The sequence below is a fragment of the Protobothrops mucrosquamatus genome, unplaced genomic scaffold (assembly GCF_001527695.2).
Source record: "Protobothrops mucrosquamatus isolate PMUCROS unplaced genomic scaffold, P.Mucros_1.0 scaffold19, whole genome shotgun sequence".
Lineage (NCBI taxonomy): Eukaryota > Metazoa > Chordata > Lepidosauria > Squamata > Viperidae > Protobothrops > Protobothrops mucrosquamatus.
In genome coordinates this window covers 1,042,344-1,059,579 of record NW_015386404.1, presented here as the reverse complement: position 1 = coordinate 1,059,579, position 17,236 = coordinate 1,042,344, and the positions used below count along the sequence as shown (strand labels likewise).

Sequence of the window (17,236 nt, the reverse complement as noted above, 5' to 3'; positions counted from 1 at the left end):
CCCCCCCCCCCCCCCGCTTGTCCGCTATTTTTGGGAAGCAGACCTGGCAACCCTAAGTCTATTTTGTGAAAAAAAAATAGTGAACATAATGTGAAAAAAGTGGACTGTCCGCTCAAATAGTGGGCACCTGGCAAGCTGCGGAGGAGAGCCGAGCCGGAGGCAGGGGAGGGTGGGTGGTGGGGTGGGCGAGCGAGCAGGAGGCCCGGTCCGTCTGCCTCCCCCCCCCCCTTTGCTGGAATGCCGGCCCGGCCCGTTTGATTGGCTGAGGAGCGCCGGAGTCAGCTTTCCCTGGAGTTTGCAACGATGCAAACTTCCCCCTGCTCGCCGGAGCAGAGCCTTTGGGGAAGGGGCTGCCCGGCCGGGTTCCTTCCTCCAGCCATGCCGCTGGCCTGACCATGCCGGGGAGGGCAGCAGGGAAGCCCGAAGCCCCCGCCTCTCCCCTGGAGGCTGCCCCCCCTTTCCAGGACTCCTCCAAGCGCCTCTGGGGCTCTTTCCTCGGCTCTCTTCCCCTGGCATGCCCGGCTGGATTACTATGTCCCAGTACTCCATGAATTTCCTCCTGCTTCCCATCCCGGAATACCCGCTCCTGGAGTGCGCGCCCAACAAAATCATCAAGCTGGTGGTCCTGGGGGGAAGCGGCGTGGGAAAGACCGGTAAGTGCCTGGGGAAGCCCCCCCCCACTGCATTCCCCCACCCCCCCCCCAAGAAGGGGGAATTGTGCTTCCCTTCCCTCCCCGCTCCTCCGCCTCTCCCTTCTTTGGACCCGCTGCGCTTTCAGCCGCTTCTCTGTTAATGTTTGATAGAAGGAACGATTCCGGAGCTGGCCTTGTTCTGAGGGACACCGAAGTTCAGGAGATGTTTTGCATTTCCAGTGAAAGAAGCCAGGTCTGGGGCAGGGCAAGCAGGCCAGCCCTGGGCGTTTTGAAGAGGCACCGCTGGGTTTCTCCAGAAGCTCATTGTCCTGGATTGGTCAAAGAGAGGTCCCCAGGGTGGACAATCAGCCATGAATGAGATAAAGCCGCCCAGCGGCTTGATTGACCTCAGGCTGAAGCTGCAAAAGAGGGCTGATGGTTGGTCAGATGGTGGTGAGACCTGAGTGATCCTTCTCATTATTAGTTGCAAAGTCCTGTCCGACCCATCGCGACCCCATGGACAACGTTCCTCCAGGCCTTCCTGTCCTCTACCATCTTCTGGAGTCCATTGAAGCTCACGCCTCCTGCTTCAGTGACTCCATCCAGCCCCCTCCTTCTCTGTCGTCCCCTTCTTCTCTTGCCCTCAATCTTTCCCAGCATTAGGCTCTTCTCCAGTGAGTCCTTCCTTCTCATTAGATGGCCAAAGGACTTGAGTTTCCACTTCAGGATCTGGCCTTCTCAAGAGCAGTCGGGGTTGATCTCCTCCAGGACTGACCGGTTTGATCGCCTTGCAGTCCAGGGGACTCGCAGGAGTCTTCTCCAGCACCAGAGTTCAAAGGCCTCAGTTCTTTGTCGCTCAGCCTTTCTTATGGTCCAACTTTCACAGCCATACATTGCAACTGGGAAAACCGTGGCCTTGACTATACGCACTTTTGTTGGCAGGGTGATGTCTCTGCTTTTTAGTATGCTGTCGTGATTTGCCATAGCTTTCCTCCCCAGGAGCAAGCATCTTTTATGTTCTCATAGAACATAGAATAATAGAGTTGGAAGGGACCTTGGAGGTTGTCTAGTCCAACCCCCTGCTTGAGCAGGAGACCCTATACCATTTCAGACCAATGGTTGTCCAGTCTCTTCCTAAAAGCCTCCAGTGATGGGAGCACCCACAACTTCTGAAGGGAAGGCATTCCACTGATTAATTGTCTTCACCGTTAGGAAATTTCTCTTTAGTTTTAGGTTGCTTCTCTCCTTGATTAGTTTCCATCCGTTGCTTCTCATCTTTTCTTTTGGTGCTTTGGAAAATATAAGAAGTCCTCGACTTACGACCACAATTGAGCCCAGCATTTATGTTGCTAAGTGAGACATTGGTTAAGTGAGTTTTGTCCCGTTTCTTGCTACTTTTGTTAAGTGAATCACTGCAGTTTTTAAATTAGTTAAGTGAAAGTGGCTTCCCCATCGACTTTCCTTGTCAGAAGGTCTCAAAAGACCTTCTAAAACAAGTTTTTATTGGTTTTCCAGTTTTACATTCAAGTATTTCAGGTTACATCATCAAACTTAACATTGCTTTAAGCTTGTTGTTGTTGTTAGTTGCGAAGTCGTGTCCGACCCATCGCGACCCCATGGACAACGTTCCTCCAGGCCTTCCTGTCCTCTGCCATCTTCTGGAGTCCATTTAAGCTCACGCCTCCTGCTTCAGTGACTCCATCCAGCCACCTCATTCTCTGTCGTCCCCTTCTTCTCTTGCCTTCAGTCTTTCCCAGCATCAGGCTCTTCTCCAGTGAGTCCTTCCTTCTCATTAGGTGGCCAAAGTACTTGAGTCTCAACTTCAGGATCTGGCCTTCTAAAGAGCAGTCAGGGTTGATCTCCTCTAGGACTGACTGGTTTGATTGCCTTGCAGTCCAGGGGACTCACAGGAGTCTTATGGTCCAACTTTCATAGCCATACATTGCAACTGGGAAAACCAGTGACTGGTGAAAGATAGCAAAATCCAGCAGGCACCAAAGGGAGAAGGTCTGTTTCGGCCAGATTCCTCAAACCAATCCTTTGGGCAGGTGGTGGGCACATAGTAGCAATGGTGTAAAATCTGTCTCAACATCCACAGAGTGTTTCATGAAGTGGAGAGTTTTCACCTGTGCGGTTGCTCATGGTGAAGAATTCTGCATTGTGTCCTGAGATCTTAGGAAGAGTGGCCCTTAAATATCTCTGACCAAGAAGACAGACGTATTGGGATCTTTCAGAAGAACAAATACAAACATGTATGTTACTGTCATTTTAAAAGGCATGCTGGATTTCTTACCAGAGTGGGGAAGAGAGTGACCAAGTGGATTATGAGATTTCCCCATCTAATCCCCAGGTGCTGCTACCTGTAGAGAAGACAATGCCTTGCCTTGTTCTGCTCTTTCTTCTTAGTCTTCTTTTGGAGCCTGGATCTGGACTGGACAGACTTTCAAAGTCCTCCTTAAAACAGGACACCAGGTTCCCTCAGCAACCAACAGGATTTTACTCCAAAAGTGCTTTTCCAAAAGGCAAGTGGACTTTTTTGGTTTGTTTTTCTTTGAAAACATTTAGCTTCTCATCCAGGAAGCTTCTTCAGGTCTAACTGAATTTCTAACCAAGTTCAAACTGAAGATGTTTCTTGGATGAAAAGTGAAATGTTTTCAAAGAAAAGGTTAAGAGAGTCCAGTTGCCTTTTGGAAAAGCCTTTGGAACAACCAAGACCTGGATGATGGAGAATCAGGATTTACCTTCATCTGGTGTGAACTACAAACATTCCCCAAACCACATCTGAGGTGGCCAGTTTGGTCTTCATGACTGGCCATCTTGGCAGGGCTTCTTGGATACTTTGGGAATGTAATCTGAGGAAAACAAAACTCATTAACCAAGATGTCACTGTGATAAACCTCACTAGAGGTAGCTTGTGCATTCCCACTCGCCAAGGGATGTGTGGTTTATGTGGGAATGTGACAAAGAGAAGAGACCTCGTAAAGGTCACAGATCCTTCCACACACGCTGATTTTTAACTGCTACAATCCCTTTTAAGAGTCTGTTTTCCCAGCCAGTTTATTTCTGGAGTTTTGTTCTGATCTCAGAGTCTGGCAGGAGATCTAAACCAGTGTGTCTCTACTGTAGCATCTTTAAAATGGACTTCAGTTCCCAGAATTCCTTAGCCAGCATGCTGGCTGGGGAATTCTGGGACTTGAAGTCCACTCACCTTAAAGATGCCAAGGTTGAGGAAGGTTTTATCCAGACAAGCTAGATTTCCGGTTGGGAGCAGTTGCATGGGAAAATTGGTGGGTTAACCGCCCCCTTCTTCCTCCCTTCTTCTTCCCAGGGAACTTCTATAACCTTTCACACAAGCAAAGTGAAGGGAACATCGTGTTTCTGAAGCTTTGCATGCATGCTTGGATCTTCCCATGTAGACTCCCTGGCCTTCACCAGATGATTTCACATCTATCTACCCACCCACACAAAAGTGGTATGAAACTGGAGCTGGTCTGTTTCTGGCTCGGCTTTTGCTTGAAAGAAACGGCGTTGTTCTTCTCACGTGACCCGTTTCCTCAAAGGAATAAGCTGGGCAGAAAAAAAAAAACCCTCTGCTGGAAGAAATTCCATTTAGTCAAGGAAGTACAATGAGTTGTGACAAGGGTGACCCCGTGGCGGAGGGTCACCCTTTCCCAGCCTCCCTGCTGAAAGAATGCGAGAAAGCCAGGCAAAAATAAATAAATAAATAAAATGGGAGCCTTTTCGAAGTGTGAAAACACAATAGGAAATTTATAGCAAAAAGGTCTCCTGGCCTAACCTCCAGTAACATCCAGTCCCCTCCATCGTGGGGAACTGTCGGTTTGCTGGGGCTGCCTGCGTAAGAGGCGCAGCTGAAATCGTAAAGGCATCTTCCTGAGAGCTTTTGGCCAGGGGTTCAAGGGACCGGCTACGTCCCTCAATGGGGAAGGAACTGCAGGCAGAGGTTTTTAGTTTGATGAAAAGAGATAATATTCATGGGAAGGAGAAGGAGATGGAAGAAGGGGAAGGAGAAGGAGAAGGGGAAAGAGATGGGGAAAGAAAAGGAGGAAGGGGTTAAAAAAAAGTCAAAATAGGCAACCACAATCACATAATCCCTACCTTTTATGTCATGAAAAAACCATAATTACGTTTGCTCATTTTTACAAAGGAGATTTAAAGTCGCATTTTAAAGCTTTCTGTACAGGCAGTCATCAAATTACAACCACAATAGAGCCCCAAATTTCTGTTACTAAGCGAGACAGTCGTTAAGTGGATTTTGCCCTATTTTATGACTTTTCTTGCCACAGTTGTTAAGTGAATCACTGAAGTTCTTAGGTTAGTGTCTGCATTCTGATCACGTGACCACAAAATGCTGCAACGGTTATAAGTGTGAAAAAGTCCCTTTTTTCAATGCAATTGTATCTTTGAGTGGTCACTAAACAAAACTGTTGTAAGCCGAGGACTACCCATATTGCAAGTCCCGCTAATCAATTATTTAATCACGGATCTTCTAAAATTGATTGATGGATTACTGTGTTTGTGCCGCCAAGTCAGTGTCGACTCCGAGTGACCACATCAATGGCTTATGCTGACCATGCTGGCTCAGGAATTCTGGGAGTTGAAGTCCACAAGTCATAAAAGAGCTAAGGTTCCCCACCCCTGGGCTAGGATGTATGTAGGTTTGCAGCTACAGGTAGTCCATGACTTACAACAGTTCGTTTAGTGACTGTTCAAAGTTACGACATCACTGAAAAAAGTGACTTACGATCCTTTTTCATGCTTACAACCATTACAGCATCCCCAAGATCACAGTATCAAAATTGATGCTTGGCCACTGACTCGTATTCATGACGGGTGCAGTGTCTTGGGGTGACGTGATCCCTTTTGCAACTTCTGACAAGCAATGTCCATGGGGAAGACAGATTCACTTACCAACGCTGGTGCTAACTTAACAACTGCAGTGATTCACTTAACTGTGGCAAGGAAGGTCGTAAAATAAGGCAAAACTCACCGAATGTTTCACTTAGCAACAGAAATTTTGGGCTCAACTGTGGTCATAAGTTGAGGATTCCCTATATTTTATTATATTTACCAGTTATGGTAGCTTTTAAGGATGTACAGGAAGTCCTCAGCTTATGACAGATTGTGTAGTGACCATTCAAAATCACAAACCCCCCCCAAAAGGGGGACTTACGACTCAGACATTGGGATGGCCAGGCCCCTCCCAGCCGTCTGGCTGAACTTCAAGCGCTCAGCAACCCAGCTTGGTTTTAATGACCACTGCAAAAAGGGTTGTAAAATCAGTTAAGTCACATGACCAAACTATTTTACGACTGTCACAACATTTGACTGTAATGGGAAGACTCCATTTTTGATGTATGTTGAGGACTGCCTGTAAAAATGGTCATGCTACTCTTAGCCATAGTGTTTTACTTTTGTATCTGTTTAAAAAGATGCAGGAGAATTTAGTTGGTGTAGTGGTGAAGATGCTGACTAGAAGGCAGAAGTGGGTAAATTTTAGTCTCCCCTTAGCCATATAGAAGCTGCTTCTCTCTTTCTCATTTTCTTATTCTCTCTCTCTCTCTCTCTCTCTCTCTCTCTCTCTCTCTCTCTCTCTCGTTCCCTCTCACATTCTCTCTCTCTCTCTCTTGTTCGCTCTCTCACATTCTCTCATTCTCTCTCTCATTCTCAAGCTCAAGGACTCCACAGTTCAATCCCGAACTATTTTTATTCTGTTGAATACAATGTGTGTGTTGTATTACAACTCAGATCTGCAGGAATGTGCATGGCATAATGTAGGCCTTAGAGAGCATCAGTTGTGTGCCATAGAGAGCAGAGATCTTGCTAACTATGTGCTGGTTGGTGTGGCATGATTGCAGGGGTGTTGCAGGGCAGGTCAAAAAAGTCAAGATGGCCATCACAGTGCTGCGACTGAAGCTAGAACACGTGTAAAATACAGGTAGTCTGTTTGAAGTTACAACGGCGTTGAAAAAAGTGACTAAGGACCACTTTTCATACTTATGACCGTTGCAGCATCCCCATGGACTCGTGATCAAAATTCAGACGCTTGGCATCTGACCCATATTTATGACGGTCACAGTGTCCCGGGATCCTGTGATCACCTTTTGCGACCTTCTGACAAGCAAAGTCAAAGGGGAAGCCTTGCGACCGTATTGCTAACTTAATGACTGCAGGGATTCACTTAACAACTGTGGCAAGAAAGGTCGTAAAATGGGGCAAAAGTAACTTAACTGTTTCACCTAGCAAAAGAAATTTTGGGCTCAACTGTGGCCATAGGTCGAGGACTACCTGTACACATAATAATGGGTGGGGCTTCAATTCCACCATCTTGACTTTTTTTGCCTTGCTTTCCCTGTAAGGCTGGCTCCTGATCCATATAAGAGTCCTAAATAATCCTAATTAAGTTTTTCTTTTTAAATATGCCATGGATGGTTTAAGAACAGGCATCTTAATGTTTGCATTTGCGAAACGGTGGGACGGTCTACTGAATCAGTCAGCCAGAAGAGTTTCCAACACACACACACAAATAATGAGATTCATGGGATAATGAGACAGAATGGGCACATTTAATTGCCCCTCTTTTTTCCTGCGTGGCAATTTCTGAGCCCATTAAACACCCCGGTCTTTTCTCTTGTTTTGCAGCCCTTGTTGTGCGGTTTCTCACCAAGAGGTTCATCGGAGACTACGAAGCCAACACGGGTACGTCGGGCTGCTGCCTTGTGGGTTTTGATGGCAATCAATGGGGTCTGTGTCTGTCTGGATCCAGAGATTGGAAGGGCAAGTGGGTGGGCAACTCCCGGCATCTGGGAAGAGAACGGAGCCAGTCCAGAGGAGGGTGGGTGTGGGTCTGTTTCTTGTTGTTGTTAGTTGTGAAGTTGTGTCGGACCCATCGCGACCCCATGGACAACATTCCTCCAGGCCTTCCTGTCCTCTACCATCTTCTGGAGTCCCTTTAAGCTTATGCCTCCTGCTTCAGTGACTCCATCCAGCCACCTCATTCTCTGTCGTCCCCTTCTTCTCTTGCCCTCCATCTTTCCCAGCATTAGGCTCTTCTCCAGTGAGTCCTTCCTTCTCATTAGGTGGCCAAAGTACTTGAGTTTCAACTTCAGGATCTGGCCTTCTAAAGAGCAGTCAGGGTTGATCTCTTCTAGGACTGACCGGTTTGATTCAGAAATGTCCCATTTTCAAATTATTCTGCTTTCCGAAGTGAAAGCTCTGTGATTTATAGCCTGTTCCCTCCATAGAGGAGGGACCTGTTTTTTTAAGGCAGCATCGCCTCCATTGGGAGGGAGCTGAGAGATGACTTTCCCCAGACCCAGTTTTAATTAGAAAAAGAAAAAGAAAAGATCAAAGGATCCTGCCATGCAGCCACTGAACAAACAGAGGCCATCTCTGTTCCACGAAGAATGGGACTGAAAGCCTGTTCAAAAGAGCAGCTTCAAAGAGAGGCTTCTGTTTGCTTCTAGTGGTATGAAAAAGGGAGAAGGGGGGTGGGCTCTGAGTTTTAAGGGAGGGGGCTTTTTGTCACCTAAATTGCCCCAAATCCAATCTGTGTGTCTCTCTGGGCAGTAAGCAACAGCTTGATCCTCTTGCAATAGAAATTCCAGCTTTCCTAAGAGTAAAGTAATTGCTTGGGAATGCTTGTAAATTCAACGTTAAGAACGAAGATCTGTAAAACTCTTTGCAGTTGGAAAATACCTTAGGAAAACGCACCACTCAGAGAGGATTGGGGAGAAGTGTTTTGCAGCTCACACAAACACAGCTCACACAAACACAGCTGCAAGAGGCCTTCAGTCTTCGGTGTAAACCTGAAAAAAAAGGTAACTGCTTTCACCATTACCTTAAGGCAGTGGTGTCGAACCTATGGCACAAGTGTGCTCACAGAGCCCTCTCTGTGAGCACAGGCACCGTCGCCCCAGTCCTAGGCCTTCAGCTGGGTTTTATAAAATCTTTTCGCTTTAGGCCTCCGCCGCCATGTGCAAAAAAAAAAAAAAGGTTCATTCAGTCAATTTCAACTTTTTGCAGGAAAAAAAAGATCTTGCAAAGTTGGAATTGATTGAACTTTTTAATCCCACCCAGTCTGCCGTTACCACCGCAGCCACGCCCACACAATGGGCCACGCCCACCCAGCACTTGACGAAGCATAAATGGGTTTTGGGTTGCAGTTTGGGCACTCGGTCTCTAAAAGGTTCGCCATCACTGCCTTAAGGCAATGTTTCTCAACCTCAGCAACTTTAAGATGGGTGGACTTCAACTCCCAGAATTCCCCAGCCAATGGGGAATGAAATTTCATTAAAAATGTGGGAATAGTATGAGCCTACTCACTTTAACTAAACTCTTGGAAACTACCGTATGCCACGCATTCCCCAACAGGCTACCTGTTGTAACTCGGGTCCACACAGCACATACATGACTCATCTGCACTCACAATGCATGCACGCATTTCATGCCATTTCATGCCAACAAATGTCTCACTTAATAGAAATTTTGGGCCCAATTGTGATCGTAAATCGAGGACTGCCTTATAGTGGTTTGAGAAGTTTATGTGGAGTAAGAAAAATGGCCACTAAAATGCAAATTTGACAAATCAGCTCCCTGGAAATAAGGAAGCAATGAAATGGATAGGTCTGCAATTTGGGGAAACTTATTATTATTATTATTATTATTATTATTATTATTATTATTATTATTAATAATAATAATAATAATAATAATAATAATAATATTAGTAGTAAAGTTGGAAGCGACCTTGGAGGTCATCTAGTCCAACCCCCTGCTCAGGCAGGAGACCCTACACCATTTCAGACAAATGGCTGTCCAATCTCTTCTTAAAAACTTCCAGTATTGGAGCATTCACCGCTTCTGGAGGCAGGTTGTTCCACTGGCTAATTGTTCTCACTGTCAGGAAGTTTCTCCTTATTGTCTTAAACGAATTTATTAACGGCTGCAGACAAAGGAACTCTCAGCCGTTTACAGAAGCAACAGCTGCAGCTCATGCAATAACATCAATAAAACTTCAATACAATCTTGTTCCTTTTTTTTTTGTTTTTTTGCCTGCCACCAGTATTGAAATTTCATATCCAAAAAGATTTTGCCTGTTCTCAATGTCATGCCTTGGTGTGACACCCTTGTAATGATGATGGTGTGGGAACATAAATTTGTAGTGGTCAACCAACAGCTGATGACCCTAACCTTAAAGTTAGCCCTAACCCAGGGGTGGGGAAACCTTGGCTCTTTTAGGACTTGTGGACTTCTGCTCCCAGGATTCCTGAGCCAGTGTTGAAGTCCACAAGTCCTAAAAGAGCCAAGGTTTCCCCACCCCTGCCCTAACCCATTTAGCAGGCAAAAAAGGAACAAGGGCCCTAATGGATAATGAAAGAGCAACAATATAGAGTTCCAACATTGCAATGAAAATAATATTCCTGGCACTCAGGAGCTCAATTGTATTCAAGGCCCCAAGGCCCTTTGGAACAATAAGGTTCTTATGAGTCTCCAAGACACCCTCCCCTTGCCTTGAGTGCCGTCTGTTTTAGAAGAAGGGAGGCCCCTCCGAACACCAGCTTTAGGGTCCCTTCTCATCTCATAGACTCATAAGGCTGGGAGGGACCTCGGAGGTCTTCTAGCCCAACCGCGTCAAAGCAGGAGAACTTATACCATCCCGATCAAGTGGTTGTTCAATCTCTTCTCAAAAACCTCCAGTGATGGAACAGCACCCACAACTTTCAGAGGGAAACCATTCCATTGATTAATTGTTCTCACTGTCAGGAATAGAATAGAGCTGGAAGGGTCCTTGGAGGTCTTCTAGTCCAGCCCCCTGCTCAAGCAGGAGAATCTACCATTTCAGACAAGTGACTGTCTAGTCCAGGGGTAGGCAACCTTGGCTCTTTTATGACTTGTGGACCTTCAACTCCCAGAATTCCTGAGTCAGCATGGCTGATTCGGGAATTCTGGGTATTGAAGTCCACAAGTCATAAAAGAGCCAAGGTTGCCTACGCCTGGTCTAGTCTCTTCTTAAAAAAACCCAGTGATGGAGCACCCACAATTTCTGAAGGCAAAGCTGTTCCACTGGTTAATTGTCCTCACTGTTAGGAACTTTCTCCTTACTTCTAGGTTGGCTCTCTTTTTAACGGTCTTCCACCCGTTACTTCTTGTCCTGCTCTCAGGTGCTTTGGAGAACAGGTGGACCCCCCCTTCTCTATTACAGCCCCTTAAGTACTGGAAGACAGCTATCACATCACTCCTAACCTTTCCCTTTGTTAGGCTAGAAATAACTAGTTCCCTTAACTCAGAGGTCTTCAAACTTGGCCCTTTTATGACTTGTGGACTTGTGGCACACTGGCTGAGGAATTCTGGGAGTTGAAGTCCAGAAGTCATAAAAGGGCCAAGTCTGAAGACCCCTACCTTAACTGTTCATCCCATGCAGTGGTGGGATTCAGCCAGTTCGCACCAGTTCAGCAGAACCGGTAACTACTTTTTTGTTGCCCAGGCCCAGAACGGACTTCCGGAAGTGGCATCCACACAGAGAACCGGTTGTTCACATATTTGAATCCCACCACTGATCCCATGGTTTCACTTCCAGTAGGTGGGGACCCGCAGCATTCCCGTGGGCCTATGGATTGAAACCAGTGATGGGATTCAGATATGTAAACAACTGGTTCTCTGTGTGGATGCTGCTTCCGGAAGTCCGTTCTGGGCCTGGGCAACAAAAAATTAGCTACCGGTTCTGCCAAAATGGTGGGAACCGGCTGAATCCCACCACTGGTTGAAACTGACATAGGAAATTGGCATAGGAACTCCCATCAAAATGTATGTAGTCCTCCACTTACAACCATTTGTTTTAGACCGCTTGATGTTACACGGACAAAAGTCTGACTTGGAACTGGTCCTCACAAGCATCCCTGTGGCCACACGATCAAAATTGCGTGTATTTACGGTAGCCTCTTGGGGTCCTGTGACCACATTTGTGTCCCTCTCAGCTGGCTTCCGACAAGGGGAGGATGCGGGAAGCTGGATCTGCTGAACTGTGTGATTCCCTTTACAACTGCTGTGATTTGTTTAACATTCATGGCAAAAAAAAAAAAAGATTGTGAAATCAGGCCTGGCTCCCTTAAGATCAGCCTTGCTTAGCAACAGAAATTCTGCTTCTAATTGTGATCTTTTAGATTACTTTGATGCAGAAGAATACCAGACTGTGGGCGTTTTTTTTTTAACCATGCTGCCCCAGAACCTATTTATTTTAGGGCTGCCTAACATCCTTGTGTCTGTTGAAGTTTCCGCTCTTAGCAACTATTAAGGGTGCTCTGTTTTTCATCTGTCTCCAAGGGCTGACAGATGTTTACACTAGCTCAGGGATCTGCAACCTTGACAACTTTAAGACTTGTGGACTTCAGCTCCCAGAAGTCCACGTGGCCTTCCCCAGGGCCACGTGATCCAAATCAGGTACAATTAACAACCATCTTGCTTAGCAACAGAAATGTTGGTGTTTGTAAATCGAGGACTTACCTCTACGCCAATATTGCCCTCCTAGGAAGTAATATTTTCATAATGCAAAACGAAGGATGAATAGAATAGAAGCTGGAAGGGACCTTGGAGGTCTTCTAGTCCAGCCCCCCTGCTTGAGCAGGAGAACCTATACCATTTCAGACAAGTGACTGTCTAGCCTCTTCTTAAAAACCTCCAGTGATGGGGCGCCCACGATTTCTGAAGGAATAGAATAGAATAGAATAGAATAGAATAATAGAATAGAATAGAATAGAATAGAATAGAATAGAATAGAATAGAATAGAATAGAATAATGGAATGTAGAATAGAATAGAATAGAATAGAATAGAATAGAATAGAATAGAATAGAATAGAGCTGGAAGGGACCTTGGAGGTCTTCTAGTCCAGCCCCCGCTTGAGCAGGAGAACCCATATCATTTCAGACAAGTGACTGTCTAGCTACCTCTTCTTAAAAATCTCTAGTGATGGGGCGCCCATGATTTCTGGTGGCAAGCTGTTCCACTGGTTACAAAAAACAAAAAAAACCTGCTGGGAAAAGCGACTGCAGGTGGTCCCCGACTTACGACAGTTTGTTTAGTGGCCGTTCAAAGTTACAACAGTATTGGAAAACGTGACTTAACGACCATTTTTCAGACTTTCAACCGTTGCAGCATCCCCAAAATCACATGATCAAAATTCAGATGCTGGCACAACTGGCTCCTATTTATGATGGTCACCGTTGTCCCCCGGGGGTCACGCGATCCCCTTTTGCAACCTTCTGACAAGCAAAGTCCAGGGGGAGGCCGGATTCACTTTACAACCAATTTACCAGCTGCAGTGATTCGCTTAACGACTGTGACAAGAAAGTTTGCAAAATCAGGCAAAACTCACTTAACCCCTGGCTCCCTTAGCAACAGAAATGTTGGGCTCAGTCGTGGCCGTAGATTGAGGAGCTGTACTGTCCCATCAGATGATTCTGGCTGCTATACAACCAACAACAGTGTCATAAAAAGAATTTTTCTCATCTCACCCCTAAAACAGTGATGGGCAATGAAGGAGCCAGATGGGAAGCTGAGAGTGTCGTGGGGGGTGAACCAATATAACTGAGAAGAGGCGAAAGTGGGCAGGAATGCAGGAAGTAGATAAAAAAAAAATAAGCAGTCGCTTTCAAAATAAAAACAATGCAGTTGTATTGTGTTCATGGCGTACACGTTGATTTCTGAAGGCGGTGCAGAGAGTGGTGAGGACGGCAGAAAAGATCATTGGCAGTTCCCTCCCTCCCATCCAGGACATGGCACAGAAGCGCTGCTTGAGCAGGGTCCGCAAGATTATCTGGGACGCTACACATCCTCTTCACGACCTGTTTTCCTTGTTACCTTCTGGGAGGAGGGGGCTCCATGGTATCCGTAGCAGAACATCCAGATTCAGCCAGAGTTTCATTCCATACAGCATTAACCTTGTGAACTCTCAAGCTTCCTCCTTCCGTTATATATTCAAGATGGACAGTATTTAATATTTATTTGCTACGTATATGTAGGGGTGTGGGTCTACACATATGTTGTTCATAGTATGTTTAGGTGTGTGTCATGTATGTGTTTCACTTTGAGAGCAGGCAACTACATTTCATGTTTTGATGTGTGCCGTTGTGCCCACAGTAAAAAAATGACAACAAAGCTATTGAATATTACATGACACTTATCTTATATCTTATATCTTATATCTTATCTTCTGAATGACCTCACACAGACTGGACAAGGACAGCCCAAGGGCCAGATGTGGCCTGGGGGCCATGAAGTGCCCAGGTGTGTCCTAGTTTCTCAACCCTGGTAACTTCAAGAGGGGTGGACTTCAACTCCCAGAATTCCCCAGCTAGCATAGAATGGACAGAAGACCTTCAGTAGTCCTCAGGCTATGACCACAACAAGCCCAAAATTTCTCCTGCTCAGCAAGACAGTTTTTAAGTGAGTCTTGTCCCATTTTACGACCTTTCTAAATTCCTCCTGCTCAGCAAGACAGTTGTTAAGTGAGTCTTGTCCCATTTTACGACCTTTCTTGCTACAGTTGTTAAGTGAATCACTGCAGTTCATAAGTGAGCAACGTGGCTGTTAAGTGAATCCGGCTTCCCCATTGGCTTTGCTTGTCAGGAGTTCGCAAAAGGGGATCACATGACCCCAGGATGCTGCGACCGTCATAAATACGAACCAGTTGCCAAATATCCGAATTTTGATCGCGTGATCGTGGGACATGCTGCAACGGTCGTAAGTCACTTTTTTCGGTGCCGTTGTAACTTTGAACAGTCCCTAAATGAATGGCTGTAAGTTGAGGACTTCCCACATCCATTCTAAATAAGTTCAGATCACCAGGACCAGATGGATTACTTCCCAGGGTTCAAAAGGAGCTGGCAGGTGTGATCTCAGAACCACTGAATGTGATCTTTCAGAGTTAGCCGAGCTGCAGTTTTGACGGGTGGTGCGTTCTACACACAGAGGCTCTTGTGCGATGCTCTTTATCATGAGTATTTTTGGCATGGCCTTGTGACACAATGGAAATTCGGCTCCAGAGACTTGGCTCCCTATAAACATTTCGGTGCTTTTGTTCCCATTCCTGGCCACCCAGTTGAGCAGAGATTTTTCAACAAACCACAATAGAGGCAGTTTGCACAACCCAGTTTTGCAAAGACTTCAGTTAGTTTTTAAGGACTTGAGTTTAGATCAGTGTTTCTCAGCTTTGGTGACTTTCAGATGTGTGGACTTCAACTCCCAGAATCCCCCAGCCAGCCATGTGTGGACCTCAGCTCCCAGAATTCCCCAGCCAGCCATGTGTGGACCTCAACTCCCAGAATTCCTCAGCCAGCCACACATCTGAAGGTCATCAATGTTGACTGGTTTAGATGAAGGAGCAAAGTCCAAAGGATAATGCACAATTTGTCATATTCCTGCAGGAAGATTCCTAAATCAGATTGGAAACTGACTTTTAACTCAGTTGGGTAAAAGTCTACACTCTGGCTTATTTAATATTCCATAACAGCATCTCTAAAAACCTTTTACCTAGTTTCATTTTATGAAATGTAATTATTCAAATACTCCCCCCCCTCCTCTGCTCTTGGGTATTTTATTGTTAGCAACAGTAGACTGACTGGAGTTAAAACATTTGCACAGTCATCCATAAAAAGTTTCGTGATGATAAATTAGTTAAGCAGCCCAAATCAGAGTCTTGGCTGATTTTGCTAGGAAAAAATATCTTTGCCTCTCCTGGGCCAAAGATAGTCAGGCTGTGGTTAGTGCGGCAGGAATAAGTGTAAGTTAAAAATAATAATTGGGCCGGTGTGAAAAGGAAAAAAATTAAAAAGAAGTTTAAAAGATACTCATAGAGTGGCTGGGGTTAGGTTGTGCTCTTCACCCCTGAGGCAGGAGCTGAATTATGGACTTACTGAATTACGGTGCAGAGAGTGGTGAGGATGGCCAAAAAGATCATTGGCTGTTCCCTCCCTCCCATCCAGGACATGGCACAGAAGCGCTGCTTGAGCAGGGTCCGTAAGATTATCTGGGACACTTACACATCCTCTTCACGACGTTTTCCTTGTTCCCTTCTGGGGGGGGGGCTTCGTGGTATCCGTAGCAGAACATCCAGATTCAGCCAGAGTTTCATTCCATACAGCATTAACCTTGTGAACTCTCAAGCTTCCTCCTTCTGTTATATATTCAAGATGGACAGTATTTAATATTTATTTGCTACGTATATGTAGGGATGTGGGTCTACACATATGTTGTTCATAGTATGTTTAGGTGTGCATCATGTATGTGTTTCACTTTGAGAGCGGGCAACTAAGTTTCATTTTTGATGTGTGCCGTTGTGCCCACAGTAAAAAAAATGACAATAAAGGTTATCTTACCTAAATTCCCTGGAAGGAGATTCAGATTGGGTTTAGGAGAAAATATCGGGAAGGGGAAGGAAAGGGAAAATTACTACCTCTAGTAGCTATAGCCGTTACTTACAACCATTCATTTAGTAACCCAAGTTACAATGGGGCAGGAAAAAGCGACTTATGACCATTTTCCAGACTTATGACCGTGGCAGCATCCCCAGGGTCACATCATCAAAATTCGGGTGCTTGGCAACTGACTCATTCTTATGACGGTCGCCGTGTCCCGAGGTCACGTGATTCCCCATTGAGCTCTTCTGACAATCAAAGTCAATGGGGACGCCAGATTCCCTTAACAATTGCAGTGATTCACTTAACAACTCTGGCAAGGAAGGTCATAAAATGGGGCAAAACTCAACTGTCTTGCTTAGCAACGGTAACTTTGGGCTCAACTGTGATCATAGGTCAAGGCCTACCTGTATTAATAATAATGGATTAATAATAATACATTAATAATTATACAATAATAATGAATAATGATGTATTAAACGTATATGCTTCCCGACTCCCAACGTTCTTGCATTAGAAGCAAGAAAAGTGAAATCCTTTAAAATACGATGCATCATTACTTATAAGAGTGAGGGGACTCTGTGGGGCAAAAACTGGCGGAAAGTCAAATAAATACATGCTATCTCTGATCTATTAATTATCTTCTTACTTTTCTTTCTTTTTTTTTCTTTCCTTAGGTGCTTTATACTCCAGAAAATTCACCATTGATGGAGAACAGATTTCCTTGCAAGTCCAGGACACCCCATTTGTTTCTCTGGAGGTATAAAGCGTTATTCCAAATAAAATTTGATCTCTTAAGAAATGCAGCCAAGGTGGTCAAAATACAGGGTGTCCTCGACTTAACTACAGTTCATTTAGTGACCAAAGTTACAATAGTGCTGAACAATGTGAGTTATGACTGGTTTTTGCACATATGACTATTGCAGCATCCCCAGGGACACTTGATTTACATTTGGATGCTTGACAGATGGTTCATACACGAGCCTGGTTCCAGGGAATTGTTAACGCTTCCTTGCAGGAGGGTGTCTTCCCTGCGGCCCTTAAGGAGGCCGTTGTGAGGCCCCTCCTCAAGAAGCCTTCCCTGGACCCAGATGAGTTGGCTAACTATCGCCCGGTCTCCAACCTTCGCTTTACGGCGAAGGTTGTCGAGAGTGTGGTTGCACGGCAATTCCCC

General features: G+C 45.5%; 1 protein-coding gene across 1 annotated transcript in view; it reads left to right on the top strand.

Moving 5' to 3' along the window:
* Nucleotides 1–507: 507 nt before the first annotated feature.
* The window catches only part of LOC107282921 (ras-like protein family member 11A-like), a 21,737-nt gene continuing 5,008 nt past the window's right edge, over nt 508–17,236 (top strand). Inside the window, exons 1-3 of the mRNA XM_015810759.1 lie at nt 508–653; nt 7,293–7,349; nt 16,740–16,822. Coding sequence (XP_015666245.1) covers nt 515–653; nt 7,293–7,349; nt 16,740–16,822 — 279 coding nt within the window. The 5' untranslated portion in view covers nt 508–514. The remainder of the gene's footprint in view (nt 654–7,292; nt 7,350–16,739; nt 16,823–17,236) is intronic.